Raw genomic sequence first — 16,965 nt, 5'->3', positions numbered from 1 at the left:
GATGTTCACACCAACCTTGAGAAGTGCAAAAGTTGTCGCGAATTACATAAACATGACGGTCGTGAAAAATTCAGATTCAAACTGAGACCGTGTTGCACGAGGCAATCATTCCATTTTTGGACAAGTTCCTCGAAATCAATTTGTTATTAGACGTCAGAAAAACTTCATCTGCATAAAGCAGTATTTAGGATGTTGGACATTGGATATCTCGTGTCACAGTGTCTATAATAAGAACAAAGAGGAGTGGCAAGAGTGCGCTTCCTTGATAAACACCGACAGAGACTCGAAGCGGTTTTGATCCATCCGCCACACTTCGAACTTTACTTTTCGGATCATGGTGGAACAATTGAACCCAGCGCATGAGTTCTTCTGGCACTAAAGGTTGTCGTAGAGCATACCAGATGAGTTCGTGTAGCACACGGTCAAATGCTCAGTAGTTCCGCAGTTTTTGACAAACCCAGCTTGATTTACGGTTATTTGAACGATTTCGCGAATACGGTTGTCAAGAATACGTCCAAAACTCTTCATGGTATGGGACAGCAACCGGATCGGACGGTAATTTAAACATTCTGCTGGATTACCTTTCTTTTTTCATATTAGAACTGAAGTACTTTCTTGCCAGTCAAATGGTATTCTACCTTCCTGAATTGAATAATTCACTGAGTCCCAGCACTTCGCTTTCCAAAGCACAGATGCGAGGTCGTCAGGCTCTGTAGCTTTTCCCGACTTCATTTCTTTTTATTGCTTCCTCGACTTCAGTGGCACTGACAGGTGGAAATATTCTAAATATCGTCAATGCTTGTGGAAGTGGAGGATGAACAAACCATTCCGTTGACATCTGTTCGAAATATGCTCGCCATCTATCCATCGCGATTCGTCGGTCGGTAAGCAAAGTACCGTTCTTGTCATTAACGCAACAGAACTGTTTGATATCCTCGTACTAAAAGAAACTGGAATTGTAAGATTATCGCAACTTTGTACTGGGCACAGAATGGTCTCAGATTTGTTGCTTCTAACAAATTTTATATCAGGACACAGTCTGCCAGTCTTGAGAAGCTCTCAACATAGAAGATATTAGCTCCCTTTACTAATCCAATACCGTAGATTTTTTAAACCCAACCCATGGCTATAGTACTAAAAAAATATAATACCAACTTTGTCAGCCTTACTGCCATCAGGAAGAGAAAGAATTTGGAATGTTTACGTTTTTAGACATAAGTGTAGTTTTATATGCAGTGAAAAACCGTCGCTGAGCTGCATTCAGTGTGAAGTTACAAGCTTGTCAGCACCTTTACTTTAGGATTTTGCTATCTTCTAACCGATTTCTCTAGATTTTATCACAACATCTCATTCCCAAGAAGCTTTACCTTCCTCGGCCAGCCAAACGACCTTCTTTCATAAGGGACACACTGCCAAAGACGTAAACTTATAAGCAACAGTAAAACCATCCAAGGTGCTGAAATTGATAGGCAAAATCTCAGCATCAGCTTAGGTGGAAGTCGTTTAAATAGAAAAAAATCCTGGGGTTAATCCTTTCAAAACTTTGAGCATCTGCAAATTGTGATCTCAAGTCCACCAATCAGCTAAATATTAACATAATCTAGCACATAATATTTTGGACTACATTATGTTCAATGCTATGTACGTATTGCACGAATACGCTATAAATCGCCCCACTAAGAATGCAAAATATTCAGCTTGCATAGTCCCCCCACATTTTTATTCATCCAATGAACAAGAACCCAGTTGCCAACGAATTTGAATGACCACGTCCCCCCAATATAAGCTTGAATCCACCCAAAATAAGCACATATTAAGTACAAATAGTAACACCATGTGGAATGTGTACATATGTAGGAAGAAAATCAAAACAATATAATACACGAGCCACATGAGTGAATTTTCAGAAAGAAATTGGATAGATAAGCACAAGGTGAAAAATCTGGGTAAGGAGCATTAGACCCTGAGACAGTCAGCAATTTCCAACAGAAAAGTTTCTACGTGGTCGTCCGCGTCATGTGCACTTGCTTCAACCTTCCCCAAATTTTTACTCCAAATGGGAATCTTTCCTTATCTCTGAACTCCGAAGCGGTAGCCTGAAAGGCATCATCGCTATTCACGTACACAATCTCCCAAATGGTTGAGAAGCACATTTTTTCTCATTTATTTCATTCATTAGTTTCGATTAATTAAAATATTTTCACCGATAAGACCTCCCCAACCCACAACACCACACGCCCTGCAGAGCCCCACCCGTTGTTCATGATAAATGACCTGGCAAATTTCGTGAGATTTTCAAAATAAATGCCGGAACTGAATTAAAAACGTGGCGGATCAAAGTTCTCAATTTGCGTAGTAATGGCCTGATCGTTCGGTATCAGTTCACTTGGGAATAACTCACCAGACATTTAGCAGTTTTTCTGTAGTTTCCGGAAAAACCAGCAAAAAAAGTATTTGGACTTTCTAGGGTTCATAGCCATCTCCCGATAAGAATTATCAATGCCACTCAAACTGTAACTATACAAACTATAAAAGGGTTCTGGGAATAAACGCTTACGTTCCTAAGACTAGAGGGTAGTAAGAAATAGGCAATAGAGCAATCTACATAGTATTAGCAGAATGCCAGAGGCAGATACAGTATTTCGTGCACGTTCCGAGGGTGTTTCGGCTGAAGGAGTCCGGGACCAATATGCCGATGGGAAAGCTGCAAAGGTCTGGGAGGTTTTCATTGGTGATAAGAAATCCAGGACTGACAATTACAAAAATTTCTTGGTGGATTTACTGAAGAAGAAAGGATGCAAAAGGATTCTAGATGTAGCATGCGGAACGGGGTAGGTGGAAGTGATTCTTATATTCATGGTGATTATTAGTGAGATTTATCTTCTATCCCTTTGGACAGTTTTGAAAATATTGTGTTTTCCTTAAACTTTCAAACATTGCTGCTAACTCAGAATATTTTTTTTATTTAATTCTGTTAAACAGTGTCGACTCCATTATGTTGATAGAAGAAGGCTTCGAAGTTGTATCAGTTGACGCTTCTGACAAAATGTTGAAATATGCTATTAAGGAACGGTGGAACCGCAGAAAGGAGCCAGCATTCGACAAATGGAGTAAGTAGATTTTAACATACTATCCTAAGTTCCCAAATTTCGCAACTTTTGTTGAAAGGTAGCAGCCACGAAGTAAGTGTGTATTCCATGTGAAGTTCAAGTGTATTTTCGTCATTATCTGTGCTAGCATTAGCCCCTTCTATTGCTTCTCCGTTATCTATAACTCCTGACTAGCAAATACTCTCCTTTTCTTCCCTTATTATCGCCTCGAGTAGTTCATTCGAAAACCCAACCCCGCCTTAACTACTCTAGGATCGGATTGACCATTTGCCTCGATCGTGAAAACTTGACAAGAGGCCTTTTTAGGATCGGGCTGTTTTAATCGCACATGTAACTGGATTACTCCAAAAAACAGAAACAAATGGTAATCTCGTCTAATACCCTCTGAATCCTTAGATGTCATAGAATGACATTAGTAACCTCCTAATCTTCCATTTACACTTTGTTAAAGTCTTTCCAGTAGCTGGGGAAAGAAGAACAAGTAAGGAATAAGGTGAAGCAATTTTATAGGGGACTAAAGTGGAAACATTGATATTCAAGGCGTCACGGGAAAACACAAATGAAGATCAAAGTGTTGATAAAGTGTTCAGGTCTTTCTGATGGGATGAGTTCCGACTTGAACTATTCGAGCTTAGGATCAGAGATCTTATTCTTGCAAGGGTACTGAAATTCCAAACTGATATTTTTTGGGTAGGCTGGATAAATGCGTCAAAATACCAACTAAACACTTCCCTGTCATCAGAAAACTAGCCTGGAAATGTTTCGCATACTTTAGAGAGCGTTCAAGTCAGAAAATTCTTTCATAACCGGAAGAGGAAAGGAGCAGTAGAAATTGTTAATGTAAAAATCCCTCTGTGATACGGTCCCTCCACTAATCGAACCTAATATTCTGCGCTAGAAGAAGAACCTGAACGTAATACACAACACAGCTCCATACTTCACCATTCCTCAACATCTCTCTGACAGAAGGAGAGAGTTCACCTATGTTTGCATAAAATTGCTTACGATACCCACCCCATCTCCCTTAACTAAATAAGGTATGTTGGGTGTTTCTCAATCTTTGCAGTAAAGACTGAAAACCTGGACATGGACATGGACTTAGAAGCTAGATAGAGAAATAATCAATCTCACCATATCTTCGGTTTGACCATATACCTTAGTAGCCAATGAGCCATACAGTTTATTTTCCTACTTACTCGTTTTCCCAAGAAAGTTGTCTCTTACTCAGTTTCTATCACTATATCTATATCAAAGCAACAGTGTGGTTTTGGGCGAGCATTTTCTACAGTCTCTGGTCCGGGGAACGATGATCCTTGGTATTCCAACACTAAATACCAAAAATGCCTTTAATTCGGCTGTGGTTGAATTAGGGAAATTTGCGCGTCACGAGCAAACACCTCCCTTGAGACTTCTCTCTTGCGGTTGTAGATGATTTTGCATTCCTTAGCGAAGAGAGCAAGGAGATCACCCCACTATAACAACAGGCCAGTCACCCGCAAAGCTCTCCGTCTCTGCAATTACAACAGACCTCCTTACCAAGGGCATTGGCACATACCTCCACATCATTGAGCAGAACGGACCGCATTGCATTCATAGGAAAGCGTCCCCTACTTGAGGTTGGACTCCCAACGTCTACCTTTAACCGACTTAAGATGAAACCCCTACTCCAATCTTGCCGGCTGTTCTCCTGATTTTCTTGAAAAAACTAATCTTCGAGTTGAACATCACTACTTAATCGTCGATTCTAAAATCATCTTAACGATCAACACGGAAGGCAAGGTCTCTCTCAGTCAAGACAATTCTTTCAGTTTTTTTTTCCAGTACAAAACGGAAGCTATGAGTAGTCGTACGTTAAGTTTGTTTCGTACTTGATCAACAGCGAAACCGGTGACAAGTGCCGCAAAATTATCTGCGTAACCGACGAGATGCGACTCTTATGGCATGTCGAGCCTTAGCAAACTATAGTAGGAAATATTCCATAGATCAGGCCCTACTTGTGCTACCTCGATGTGATCTAATCTCCTCTGGCCCCCAAGCGCTTTATTCATTCTCCCGGAAAATCCCTCAATATCCACAAGGTATACCGGCACGTGGAATTAATTTACTAATGTGCTTAACATATCTGCCCGTCTTATAAAGTTAAACTAATTTTTGACATTAAACGTTACGAGGAGAACTACTCCTCGAAATTGACGGCTGTACTTCTCAATTGAATGACCCACATCGACCATCTTTATATTAGCATCCACCGTAAGTCTCCCTGCTCTAAAACCGAATTGGTTTGGGGATAAGTAACTGGCAGCAGATATCGCTTCGGCGATTCTACTCCTGATAATTCTTTCAAGCACTTTCTCGACTGTGTCAAAAAAGCAGACTGATCGGTATGCAGAGGCAGCATAGGATCCTATTGCCTTCGCTAATCAACACAAGCCTCACCACCTTCCAACGACAAGGAAAAATGTCCCCTCTAGGCAACTATTGAATCCACTGAGCTTTCCTCCCACCCACTAAAACCACCCTCAGTTCTCTTCTTGTATCTTCTTATATCACGGGACCACCGTGAGGTATTATTTCGCAATGAAGGCTCTGGTCTATACCAGCATTAATCAATCACGTTTGCTTCGCCTCTCTCGGCTCGATCCAGTTCCTCCATCTTTTCTTGTAACGCGATTGTTGTTGCGCTCATCCAATTTTCTTCCTAAATCAACATCTATTCCACGAGATTATGGGGTAAGGTAACTAGGTTGAGGGCGCCATTAAACCTACCTCCTTCATCTATGAATCTCAGACAATAGATCATAACATGCTCCGGATCCTGGAATGTAGCGGCACATTTCGGGTAATCGGGGGACTCGTTTAATCCGAAGCGATTTCAATACTTCCTGTAACCACCGTCTACCGCAAGGAACTGTATTAAGTGGTAATTCAATTTTTCGTTTTTTTGCTCGACCCATCTCTCAACACAGGGGTTAAGTTTATACGTCCAGCGACCTTTGCAATTAAGTCCTGGTGTAATCTCATGTTTTCGAGCTTTCACTTCTGCTTGCTCACCTCGCACTATACCGCACCTTTTTCACTATACCGCTAAAACTATTCATTGATTTCTCGCTGGATTTATTCAGCCCTGACATCACATCCCTTTCTACGTTCACCTCATACCCTATTTGTCTGTCTGTCGATTCCGACCCTGCTTTTATTTTCGCGCAGGATTTTCTTGAAAATAGCAATTATTTCTGGACGGATTCTCTTTTTGTCCTTTGGCCGTATTTTTCTGCCCACTGCCGGTTCTTCTGTTTTTGCCACGGTAGAGGTCATAACTCGGTTTTCTTCGGTAAAGAGGCTTCCAGTTCCTTCGCAGTAAAAAGTGAGCAACCCTCAGCGTCTTCCAATGTGTTGGCATCAACTCAAACGGGATGCATAGGAAATCGTTTCCTTACAATGCGTTCCATCTATTCGGCATTAAGTGAACAAGGTTTCCACACAGCCGCGATGTTTCGTGTAACCAATTTATAACCGAGTCCTCACCCCCCATACCTGCCTGTAGTGAACTCGACTTTTATTTTTCAATTTGTGGAAGTCCCCTTTAAACTTATTTTTACTCTCTCAGTATGGTTTCATGCCTCGTCGTTAAACGTCGTCCCTAATTGGCGGAACTTATAACACCCCTTCCGTAAGCTGGCAGTTAAAGCTGTTAACTAATACATAGATGGCTTGCTACAACACCAGTCACCCTGAAGCAAAAGTAACGCCGGGAATTTTTCCTTCGCAGTCTGATCGCCGTAACGTTGACACGGATCCGGTGTTTAAAACTATGAGTTGAAATTGGTCTCTCCATTTACAAGGTCCATTTCCTTCTGGAGTCTGGATTAAGCATGCTCCATTTAAGTGGCCTGTCATTAAAGTCACCCCCAACCAGGAACTGCCCCTCCGTGTCCAAAACAACGCAGAGCATCAAGCCTGTATCAATGTCAACAGCATTGTCTCATTTGATGTTAAATAAACACTGAAAAACATTATCCCTCAACACTGGATAGCGAAAAAGCCATCCCCGAACACAAAATCAAACCAAGATGACAAAAGTACCTGATACGTCCAGATGCTATATGGCTGAGAATGTACTGTTCGCGCAAGGACGGTACTATTCCCTGATTAGCATTAGATCAACATTTACCTCCTTAGCCGACTGTGCTAGCACGGTTGCACTCTGGTGGATGTTGATTTCTAGCCACGTCATAGTCTCTTCCAGTTCCATTCTGCAGTATGTGCAACGCTCCCACCAGATGCTTCAGGATCCCTGCAGGGAGTGCAACTTTCCTTTTCGTTACAAATCTTCACTCTGCAGCCTATCTGCTCGCATCTGCGGCATGCTGCCATCCTGTCAGACCGAGGAGGTTGTAGACGTGCAACTATAATCCAAGCACCTATAGCATTTGCTGAGGCTACCCTTATTCGTACCTATGCCTATCCAGGCATTGGTACATAGGTTATAGGCTAGAAACCACCTGCAGTTCGTTAACTCCTTTTTCGATTCTCCCCGAACCTAATTCAGCGAGGGCCCCGCAACTTTTCGTTTATCGTATCCAAAATACTCGATAGTGTCTTCCCTCGATTTAATGAGCATAGGTCAGGCTGTCTAGGCCTTCTTTGTTGACTCGCGTTTTTCTTTGTTGCTCCGCCGTTCGTATCTGCTATTAGACTTAGCTATTTAACCAAAAGGCATCCTTATCCTTTACGACGAACACCCAAAAATATCGTCTCGAACTCGTTCTTGTAGGTAGCGTTCATTTTGAATACGCCTGTTTTCTAAGAACCTTCGAGAGAAACTGAAACTAACACGGTCACGGTCGCTGTCTGTGCCAGATCACGTATACCCTTCTTGCTAAATCACGGTAACTAGTATATTTAGATTCCTTGCTTGTTATGTTATCTTCACGGAAACAAGTCTTCCTTTTACCCATTGACTTATAATTCTGGATACTTCAAACCAAGCTAGCCTACTAACTAAATTATATAAGCAATTACGAAATTATTATATTAAATAGTTACTTTTATTAATTGCAGTTATTGAAGAAGCAAACTGGCTTACTCTATACGATGACGTCAAACCATATTTAAATGAGGGTTTTGATGCAGTAGTTTGTCTAGGAAACTCATTCCCCCATTTACTTGATGCCTTTGGAGACCAACGAGAACACAAATTGGCAATTCGTAACTTCCGCAGATGCACCAAGCCAGGAGGATTGTTTCTGATCGATCACAGAAATTACGACAACATTCTGGCCAATGGAAAGATGTCAATGAAGAATGTGTACTACAATGTAAGTTTCAAATAATCTGCAAATATCCTCCTAAGCTTCCTTAGAAACTATAACAACTTTTAAGCTGATTCCACTTTCCAATTCAAATTCTTTCCTATGAAAGATATCCTTGTGACTCATATCTGTTTCTCAATTACATTCAACAGGCCAAACACACGGTAGACATCAAATCCTCAGTACTCTATGTTAGTGGGAAACCTCGAATGGTTACTCGGGACTACGTATTAGAATTGAATGGAGAAACCAATGAATTCCGACTATCCTACTACCCACATTTGCTGCAAGTCTTCACAGCCCTTCTAGATGAAGTATTCGAAAATAACGGCAAAAATCACATCATATACGGGGACTTCAAACCCTTGGACGAAAGTAACGATAATCCTTCGTACTATGTCCACATCATGGAAAATAAATGAAACAAAAATATTTAATTTATTAATAAATATAATAAGAAAACTATTTTTTATATTTTTTTTTTCGAAAAATCCTTGACCTTATAAATATTTAAATTAATCCATCTAAATATCCTTTAGATTTAGATAGGGAGAAATAGACTTTTTGAATTAATATAATTTTCGAAAAAGCTTATAGGCAGGGGAAAAGGAGCAAACTATTTATTTCGTATTTCGTATTTCTTCGGCGTCACTTTCGTCGGGAAAAAACAGTCCAATTAATCCGCTGATAATATTGGGAACCGTTTCAATTGCACTTGCGAAATCTGGCTTGAATCCTGACGACGAAGTCGATGATTTACAATTGTACATATTCCAGATTTTCTGTTTATCTCCACTCGAAAAGTCCTCACGCTGACCAATTTTCGCCCTCGTTGATTTCTTGAACAAAAAAGATATCGAATCTAGAGATAAAGAGATAAAAAGCACGTGGTTTGAACAACAGCCCACTTACCAATGGCACAATAGTCGCCTGTCCATTACTCGAAAATGCATTCATTGAATAATGCATGATACTTCCATAATCATAACTGACACCAAATCCATTTGACGTACCACCTTTCGCCTTTGCAAAATTCACTTCGGCTCCTTTTTGTACATTTTCATATTGAATAGCAACGAATTCATCGCGTTCAGGACGATTTTGTTCATGCAAGAATCCTACGGCGTGCATTAGCTCATGAATAGCTGTACCGACTTTCACAAGGCAACCAGGACTTTGCAAATTAACAATCTGTTGACCTCCTGTTCGCCCGACACTCGACCAACATCCACTAGGACTTGCTTGAATGGAAACGTAATCCTTGTCGATATCTTTACGAGGAACGAACTTTATGCAAGTATTTTTGTGGTATGCAGCAATTGCGGTTTTAATTGTTTGCATTTCTTGTGAACCTGGAATTTAAAACTGAATTTAGAATGGAAGATAACAAGTGGGAAATCAAGTCCTCCACACACATGCTAGAAAGGAAGACATACTAAAAGCTGAAGATTAAGGCTACGACTGATCATGATCCAGCAAGATGACAACTCTAAGCTCGTCATCAAACCCACAGCTTTGAACCCAGAGACCCAATTACCAGCATAGCGGACATGACACTGTAATCACTGCCATCTATCTCAGTTAATGCATCATCCACTGGGGAGCGAGGACCTCTGAAAAAAAACTACCAACCATAGGAAATCAACGTTGGGCATACCACCTCCAGGCAAAAAGCTAACGAAAAGTGATCCTCTAAAATAGCACCAGCGAAAGGTAAACTGAAACAGTAGCGCTATTCTGACAATCCAATCGGTACCAAAGAAGACTCGGCTGGTAACAACTAAACCCTCATTTTCAACCCTAACCGGTTTGGTGAAGAAAAATACTGTGACAGTGTAAGCTAAACAACTATGCACTCATGTCAAATCCTACCCTGCTAATTGATTACTGCTTCAAGTGCTGAGTGGTTAATTGAATTATGAGAATTATGAGATTGACACAGCCTTGTGGCGGCAAAAGAGACTTACATTTCCTTTCCACTAAATCCAAAAAAACGCACAAAATTTCGTCGTTGCTTGTCATGATGAAGCGAGAGAATTCCCAGCTAATCAATGGAAAAAGAGTCCTAATAATCCTCCACGAAGGGATGAATGACAACCCCAGATCTACAAACCTCCTTCAGGCAAGCAGTTAACTTTGGCTGGTACAACCCAACTTAATGGAAGGCTTTATTTATTTATTTATAATGATTGGTGCGAACAACTTAAGAAAAAAATAATCTTTGCTTTGCTTCAATTCATAACCCAGTAAAATGTTATGGCTAAACTTTTTCGGAGACCGACTGCCGTAATCAGTCGTCGCACTAATTTCTGAAAGGCATTCATATATGTACCTCACCCAAAGCCCCATGGAATACTAGTAAAAACAGGAAGAGTTTCAATTTCTGACACACTGATTTATTGCATGCCAACTATCAGAGCCAGTTCATAAATGCTACTTCAGAATACTTTGGCATAAAACTACGCAATAGGAAGTCCACAGCCTCCAAATAACGAGATTCTATGAAAACCAGTTCTTACACGGCCGATTTAATAAACTTCAGAGAAGTAAATCAGTAAGTAAGTTTCCATATGGAACATCCATTTGAACTATCCTATAATAATAATAATAATCGTTGGCGCAACAATCTATATTGGATCAGGGCCTTGAAGTGTGTTAGAGCACTTCATTGAGGACCGTAACGGTACCCTACAAGATGACAGTACCCTGTAGCAGGCAATGTGATCAGCATTGTGATCGCCCGACATTATTACCCTGATTTGACTCAGGTACTCATTCTCAGCTGAGTCAACTGGCATTTGACGTCAAATCATCAGCTGGGAGAATGATCCACCTTTCGTCAAACCAGCCAGGAGAGAAGTATATTTATTATTGGCTGAATGGTTAGAGCACGATTTCTAGTATGCTAATGTTAAGTACCTTAATCGGTATATTACAGGACATGCGTGGGCGGTAACCTCTCCCTAAGTAAAAGCCGCGACTCTACCATAAAGTGGTTAATAAAGAATACTGTACCCAGTACCCATAGGATCTGGATTTTAGGGTTGAGGTTGTGGGGATTGTGGTTGACATCCAAACGCAAACTGTTGCGTTCTTAAACAGAGTCACTTTGTGCTTGACACGGTACTTAGGTAGGCTTCGCTTCCAACAGTAATATTTGGAGAAGCTTAATCTTCTTAAACTGCCATATTAGTAGACTTTTCCATATTGCGGGACTGTTCTTCGTCCCTAAGTATATAACTAATAGACGGATCTTCCGTCGTAAGGCTCCATGCCAGGTATTAGACATAAAACTGGCATGTCAAATCTTCAGACCCCAGGCACATAGATTTTGTAATGCTCGCAGAACCAACAACAACTACTCCATTTGACCATCTACAAAAAACCGTCTGGACGATCTTAAAATATATGTTGAACATTTCAATCGTGATCCTTGGGAGACACATGAAGTCCATTGCTCTAATCGAGAAAGCAATCCAGATTAACACTACCGACATGAGAAAAACTTTCGAAGAAAACTACCTTCTCGCAAAGAAAACGAAAACGCCATGGTCCAACCCGGATTTCGCAAAGCAGAGTAAAATAGCTCTGAAGGCTTGTATCGCTCAAAAGGCCTCAGAAATATCTGAAGAAAAAACGACAGACCATCCGTATAAAATGCATTTTCCAGGCAATATTTAAAATCATATTGATTGGCTTTTAATCGTATATAGCTCCCAGTCCGGGCACTAATCCTAACCAAACGAAATTACGTCATTCGAGAAGATTTGACGGGTATTGCCATCCCAGATCTTCATCGGTTTCCTGAATAATATACACACAAATAGTGCTCCTGCGTGAAATCGGATGAGACTATCGACGCAGACACACATTTCCAAATTTAAAAGTCATGCAACTATTGTCCCGACGAAACTCACTCATAACTTGTGGGACGCACTGCAAAACTATACTCTGACAAATTTCCCACCATACAACTCTAGCCTTCCGGTCACTCCCATAAATCTCTAGAAGTCACCATTGCCCCAATAGAAACCACCTTCGACTTTCTATTCATAATTTTCCTCTATTGTCGTAGCCTTACTTGCAAACCATGATCCCTAATCTTATGAGGCAATTTTGAATGGAAGACACATTTACTGATAATGCTGGCTGGTACCATGAGGAACTGAATATGGTATTCAGTTCCTCATGGCATCTTCTATTTCAGCTCATTGATCCCTCAATATGAAGTACATCCACCCATTGAGCGTTTTGTAATTAACAGCAACATCAACGTAAATCTGAGACCTTCTTTCTCGTTCACAAAAAGAATTCTCGCCATCAATGATCCTAATGCCATTATTTTGAATATCCCATTCGACCATCGCCACTTACATCAACAGATTTCAAAAACTCCAGTTGACGACCCAGAAACTACGGCCTCAGGCTCTTCCACCTCGAATTAAGTTCTGCCAATGCTTCCACTTTCCCTTTAAGGGCTGACATCGAAATGGTTGTCGACATCAAAAATGTGCCTCTAAGAATTCATACTTCTCCCAACCTTGACCTGACTTACCAAGGGTCCGACGCTACGATGTTTGATTCAAAAATGGCTTCTGGTGGCGAAACGAAACCACCACGAAAATGTTAACCATGTAGTCAACAGGCAAACCTGATTGGAATTACATCTACTTGAGAAACAATTATATTTAGGAACTTTCTATTGAGATGTTATTCCCTTAATTATGGGTGAGATATATCTTAATGAGCACACCCACATAATATCCAAACCACTTTCACAATATTCACAAACAACACCTATAATTTGCAAACTTACTAAATGTTCCACGTATTTCAAAAGGTATTACTCCATTCGGCCATCGATAACTCTCCCCAACAACACCATTCTTGGGGGTTGGTCTTGGAATCAGAATATCACCGTCTGCATACTGACCCAACTCCTCGGGATTTTTATCAAATTGAAAATTCTGGTAATATCTGTCAACCTCTCTTCCAACATCTGCCCTGGGTTTTCCGTACATCCTTGCACCCAAATGAGATAAATCTATTTTATTTCTATTCTGAATTATCAATGAATAAGCTTGAGTCCCACAGTAAATTAACACAAAGTACACTAGCGTTAAACATGTTCCCAAAGAACTAGACATTGTTAAGAAATTTTAACTAGAAAAATCTAACAGTAATGCAAAAGAACTTACTCCCTTCTGGGTGCAACGGGAATTCAACTCTTATAAATAAACTAACTTCGCGAGTTTTATCGTGAGATTCCCTGCTGGGCTGTCCTCGTTTAAAGAACAAATTAAGATTGTATGGTCATAAAATTGCGAATAATTTGTACAGTTACTGTAAGCTAAAACTCAAAATGAAGTCAATGGCAAGCGATAAAGGTTTTATATCAATTCCCTTGAATTTTATTCCGCACCTACGTTAATCACGTATTTTCGTGGAAAAATACTCTTTAGAGGTAAGAGAATTAGATATCAAATGTGTGATGGTTGTAATCGTATCTTTCAAACGGTATTGGTTTACTTTCATGCGAAATTTTAACAAATTTGAGAACTCCCTAGTGCAGAAAAGCGAAGTCAGCTACATGAGTCAAAAAACGACTTACGAAACGGAGGTATGCTATGCACCCTTAAATAGGCCATAACGCATATACTGCGCTTCTTCACCATCTTTGCCAATTTACTCCAATTTTCTATATGTCCCCCTCTTTTTGTTCTTGTTCGTGAAACACTCACATACATAACTCGTCCTGTTGCGTTTGTCCTTTAGCAAATATACTTAGATATTTCGCACCTGCATTATTCCCTCACCCAACAGTACACTTTAAATGTGTCCTTACCCTAAGCTCCTGTCTCCCCTGTTGCACTCAATCACCAGTTCCTCCTGGTATAATCGAACCAATCGAAACTTTATGACCGCCTCTAAATGATATAAAACTAGCCCGTCCTGTTCTGAGGATTTTCACCTTCTAAGGCGCTAATTCCGACGTTAGTTATTGATCTTTCAAAGTCTCCGCCTCCTATCTTCGGTGTCGAGCGTCTGGGTCATCCTATTTAATTGGGGAAATAGGGAATTTGGAATTGAAAGCCGGCTTGCAAAATCCAAGCCGTAGTAAGGTTTTAGTAGTACTGTTGCAAAAAATTATTCATACTCATTCTTCAGGCACATCCTTCAGTCAGCTTGAATCGATCAAGGTGATCACCACTAAATGGCAGTGAAAAGGCGAAAATTGCTCACCTTCGAGTTCCTTCCCACTCCGGTTAAGATATCGGTTCTTGTCACTATCAAATTCAACACAATCAATTAACAAAATCAACAAAATGAACACTGCTTATCAACTCGAGAAGGAGATCGATTTGCTAACGATGAAGATAGGAGAGGCGGCCTGAAAAAGTACTCCTGCTCATGGACAGAAATAAAAATACACTCACTGTCCTGCTGTTATCAACGAATTAATTACAGAGAAACGTAGAGCTTGCAAACTATGGCAAAAAGACCGCACAACGGAAACGAAAAAAACTCTAAACATTCTAACAAGCTAAAACCCTTATTTAAAAAATATAAAAACGAGTTCTTCTGTAGATATATCTCAAATCTGACAGCATCTAGAAAGTACCTTCCAGACTCTAGATATTCAAGCTTCTATCGCTTTACCATAGTCAGAAAAGTGGATCATTACCCAATACGCCGTACGACTAAATGAGCTGAGGACAGAAATTAGAACAAATGTGCCACCTAATAAAGCTCCTGACTATGAAATTATTACATGGAGAATACTGAAGGGCCTAATCAAATTATTACAAATAATTAATGTAGCTTTCAGACAAAATGCGTCCTCCGACAATGGAAAGTGGCCCAATTTATAATTGTCCCCAAATCAGGGAAGAAGCCAAGTAGAGTCGAATCGTATCGACTAATATTGCTACTCCCTAGTACAGCCTAAAAGCCTCAAGGAAATCATTGTGGATCGAAATTTAATGCCACCTCAACGAGAGAAAATGCAATGGAAGAAAAGCGGGTGTGCTCAGTCATTTTTCTGGATGTCGCCCAGGCGTTTGATAAGGTGTGGCATCAAAGTCTGTTATATAAATTACATAGCGACCTCTCAGAAGAATTTTTCGATATCTTAAAATCATATGTATCTCGTCTACTTGGAGTGAAATGCGAAATAACCTAATCTGAACTGAAAAAAATTGCAGTTGGTGTGCCACAGAGTAGCGTCTTGGGCACAACACCAATGTACCAATGATAAACCTTGCTGTGAGAATAGGGACATTTGCAGACGACACTGCTATCCTTTTCACGGCTAAAACTACGGAAGAAGCAAAAATACAGCTACAAAAAGCTATTGACAACATTATAGAATGGACCAAGAAAAGGAAAATAAAATTAAACGAAAGCAAGTCAACGTACATTAACTTCACACACAGAAACGAGAATCCAGCAAAAACCATCATAAACGGACGAGATGTGCTACAAGCGAGTGACGTCAAATATTTAGGTATGATACTCGATGTTAAGCTCAGCTCGAAAAGACACATCTTAAGAAAGAAGGACGAGCTGTACTGGTTGTTGAGGAGGAATTCCCAGCTGATCGTCGACAACAAGCTATAAGTCGATTCTAAGACCCATATGGACGCACGGCTAACAGCTCTGATGCAGTGCCAAAGAATCAAACCTGAAGATCACGCAAGCGTTCCAAAATAAAGTGGTTAGAAACATAGTAGGCACTTCGTGGTTCATTCGTAATGAAGATCTGCATAGGGACCTGAAAGTACAGTTGGTTAGTGAAGCCATCATTGACCAAGCAATTAAGCATAGCCACCGATTACGATAACACGAAAGTAACGAAGTGTGAAAATTAGCTGATATCTCTAATATAATGAGACGACTCAAAAGAGTAAAGCCAAATGATTTGAGGGGCAGGCAGTTCCTCAGCGAAGCTCTCCAAAATGGTGCGGTTGACTACAAGGTCTTCTCCCAATCAAAAGAAAACCTAAAACTGCTAGATGAGGAAATCTCAGTCGAAGCTTGGCGACAGGTGATTTTAATGAATAGAAATCCCACCCTCTCAGGGATCATGAACCCTGGGGCTAGTCTTTTAATGATTTCCATTGGCCTGGAGCATGTATATCTCCTCCACAAATCCACACAATGGCCAGATGTAGTTTCAACAGAAAATATGTATACCCGGATCTGCTATCGCAAGATTGCTCAACATTCAATCCACGCTATAAGACTATGAGTACGACACCTTCTTGTCCAGGCATTTTAATTGGGGGAGAAAGCAACACATTCCCAAATTTTATTAATAATAATAATCGTTGGCGCAACAATCCATATTGGATCAGGGCCTTGAAGTATGTTAGAGCAATTCATTCAAGACCATAACAGTGAGGATTACAGTAACCCTCTAGGAGGCAATGTGGTCAGCATTGCGCTCGCCCGAAATATTACCCTGATTTGACTCAGGTACTCATTCACGGCTGAGTCGACTGATTCCGACATCCAGTCACGATAACAAATCCCTCTGTCAC

General features: G+C 40.5%; 2 protein-coding genes across 2 annotated transcripts; one reads left to right on the top strand and one right to left on the bottom strand.

Annotated features, from left to right (window-relative positions):
- Window positions 1-2,619: 2,619 nt before the first annotated feature.
- Window positions 2,620-8,890, top strand: LOC119660432 (glycine N-methyltransferase-like). Its single transcript, XM_038068982.1, has 4 exons — window positions 2,620-2,831; window positions 2,983-3,110; window positions 8,172-8,428; window positions 8,575-8,890. The coding sequence occupies exons 1-4, from the start codon at window positions 2,620-2,622 to the stop codon at window positions 8,842-8,844; spliced, it is 867 nt and encodes a 288-aa protein (XP_037924910.1). The 3' UTR covers window positions 8,845-8,890.
- A 13-nt stretch (window positions 8,891-8,903) lies between these two features.
- Window positions 8,904-13,621, bottom strand: LOC119660431 (zinc metalloproteinase nas-4-like). Its single transcript, XM_038068981.1, has 3 exons — window positions 13,239-13,621; window positions 9,335-9,774; window positions 8,904-9,261 (listed from the first exon to the last, which is right to left on the bottom strand). Exons 1-3 carry the CDS (start codon window positions 13,567-13,569, stop codon window positions 9,043-9,045), a joined length of 990 nt encoding a protein of 329 aa, XP_037924909.1. The 5' UTR covers window positions 13,570-13,621; the 3' UTR covers window positions 8,904-9,042.
- Window positions 13,622-16,965: the final 3,344 nt, after the last annotated feature.

Source organism: Hermetia illucens, chromosome 6 (genome assembly GCF_905115235.1).
Source record: "Hermetia illucens chromosome 6, iHerIll2.2.curated.20191125, whole genome shotgun sequence".
Classification (NCBI taxonomy): domain Eukaryota; kingdom Metazoa; phylum Arthropoda; class Insecta; order Diptera; family Stratiomyidae; genus Hermetia; species Hermetia illucens.
This window is presented reverse-complemented; position numbering and strand designations above follow the sequence as displayed.

Excerpts from the sequence above, each read along its gene's own strand:
- LOC119660432 (XM_038068982.1), top strand. The coding sequence starts at position 2,620 with ATGCCAGAGGCAGATACAGTATTTCGTGCACGTTCCGAGGGTGTTTCG. Across the intron at positions 3,111-8,171 it reads GCCAGCATTCGACAAATGGA|TTATTGAAGAAGCAAACTGG; the intron begins GTAAGTAGATTT and ends TATTAATTGCAG. Across the intron at positions 8,429-8,574 it reads TGAAGAATGTGTACTACAAT|GCCAAACACACGGTAGACAT; the intron begins GTAAGTTTCAAA and ends TACATTCAACAG.
- LOC119660431 (XM_038068981.1), bottom strand. The coding sequence starts at position 13,569 with ATGTCTAGTTCTTTGGGAACATGTTTAACGCTAGTGTACTTTGTGTTA. Across the intron at positions 9,775-13,238 it reads TGAAATACGTGGAACATTTA|GTTCACAAGAAATGCAAACA; the intron begins GTAAGTTTGCAA and ends TTTAAATTCCAG. Across the intron at positions 9,262-9,334 it reads AGGCGACTATTGTGCCATTG|AAATCAACGAGGGCGAAAAT; the intron begins GTAAGTGGGCTG and ends TTTTTGTTCAAG.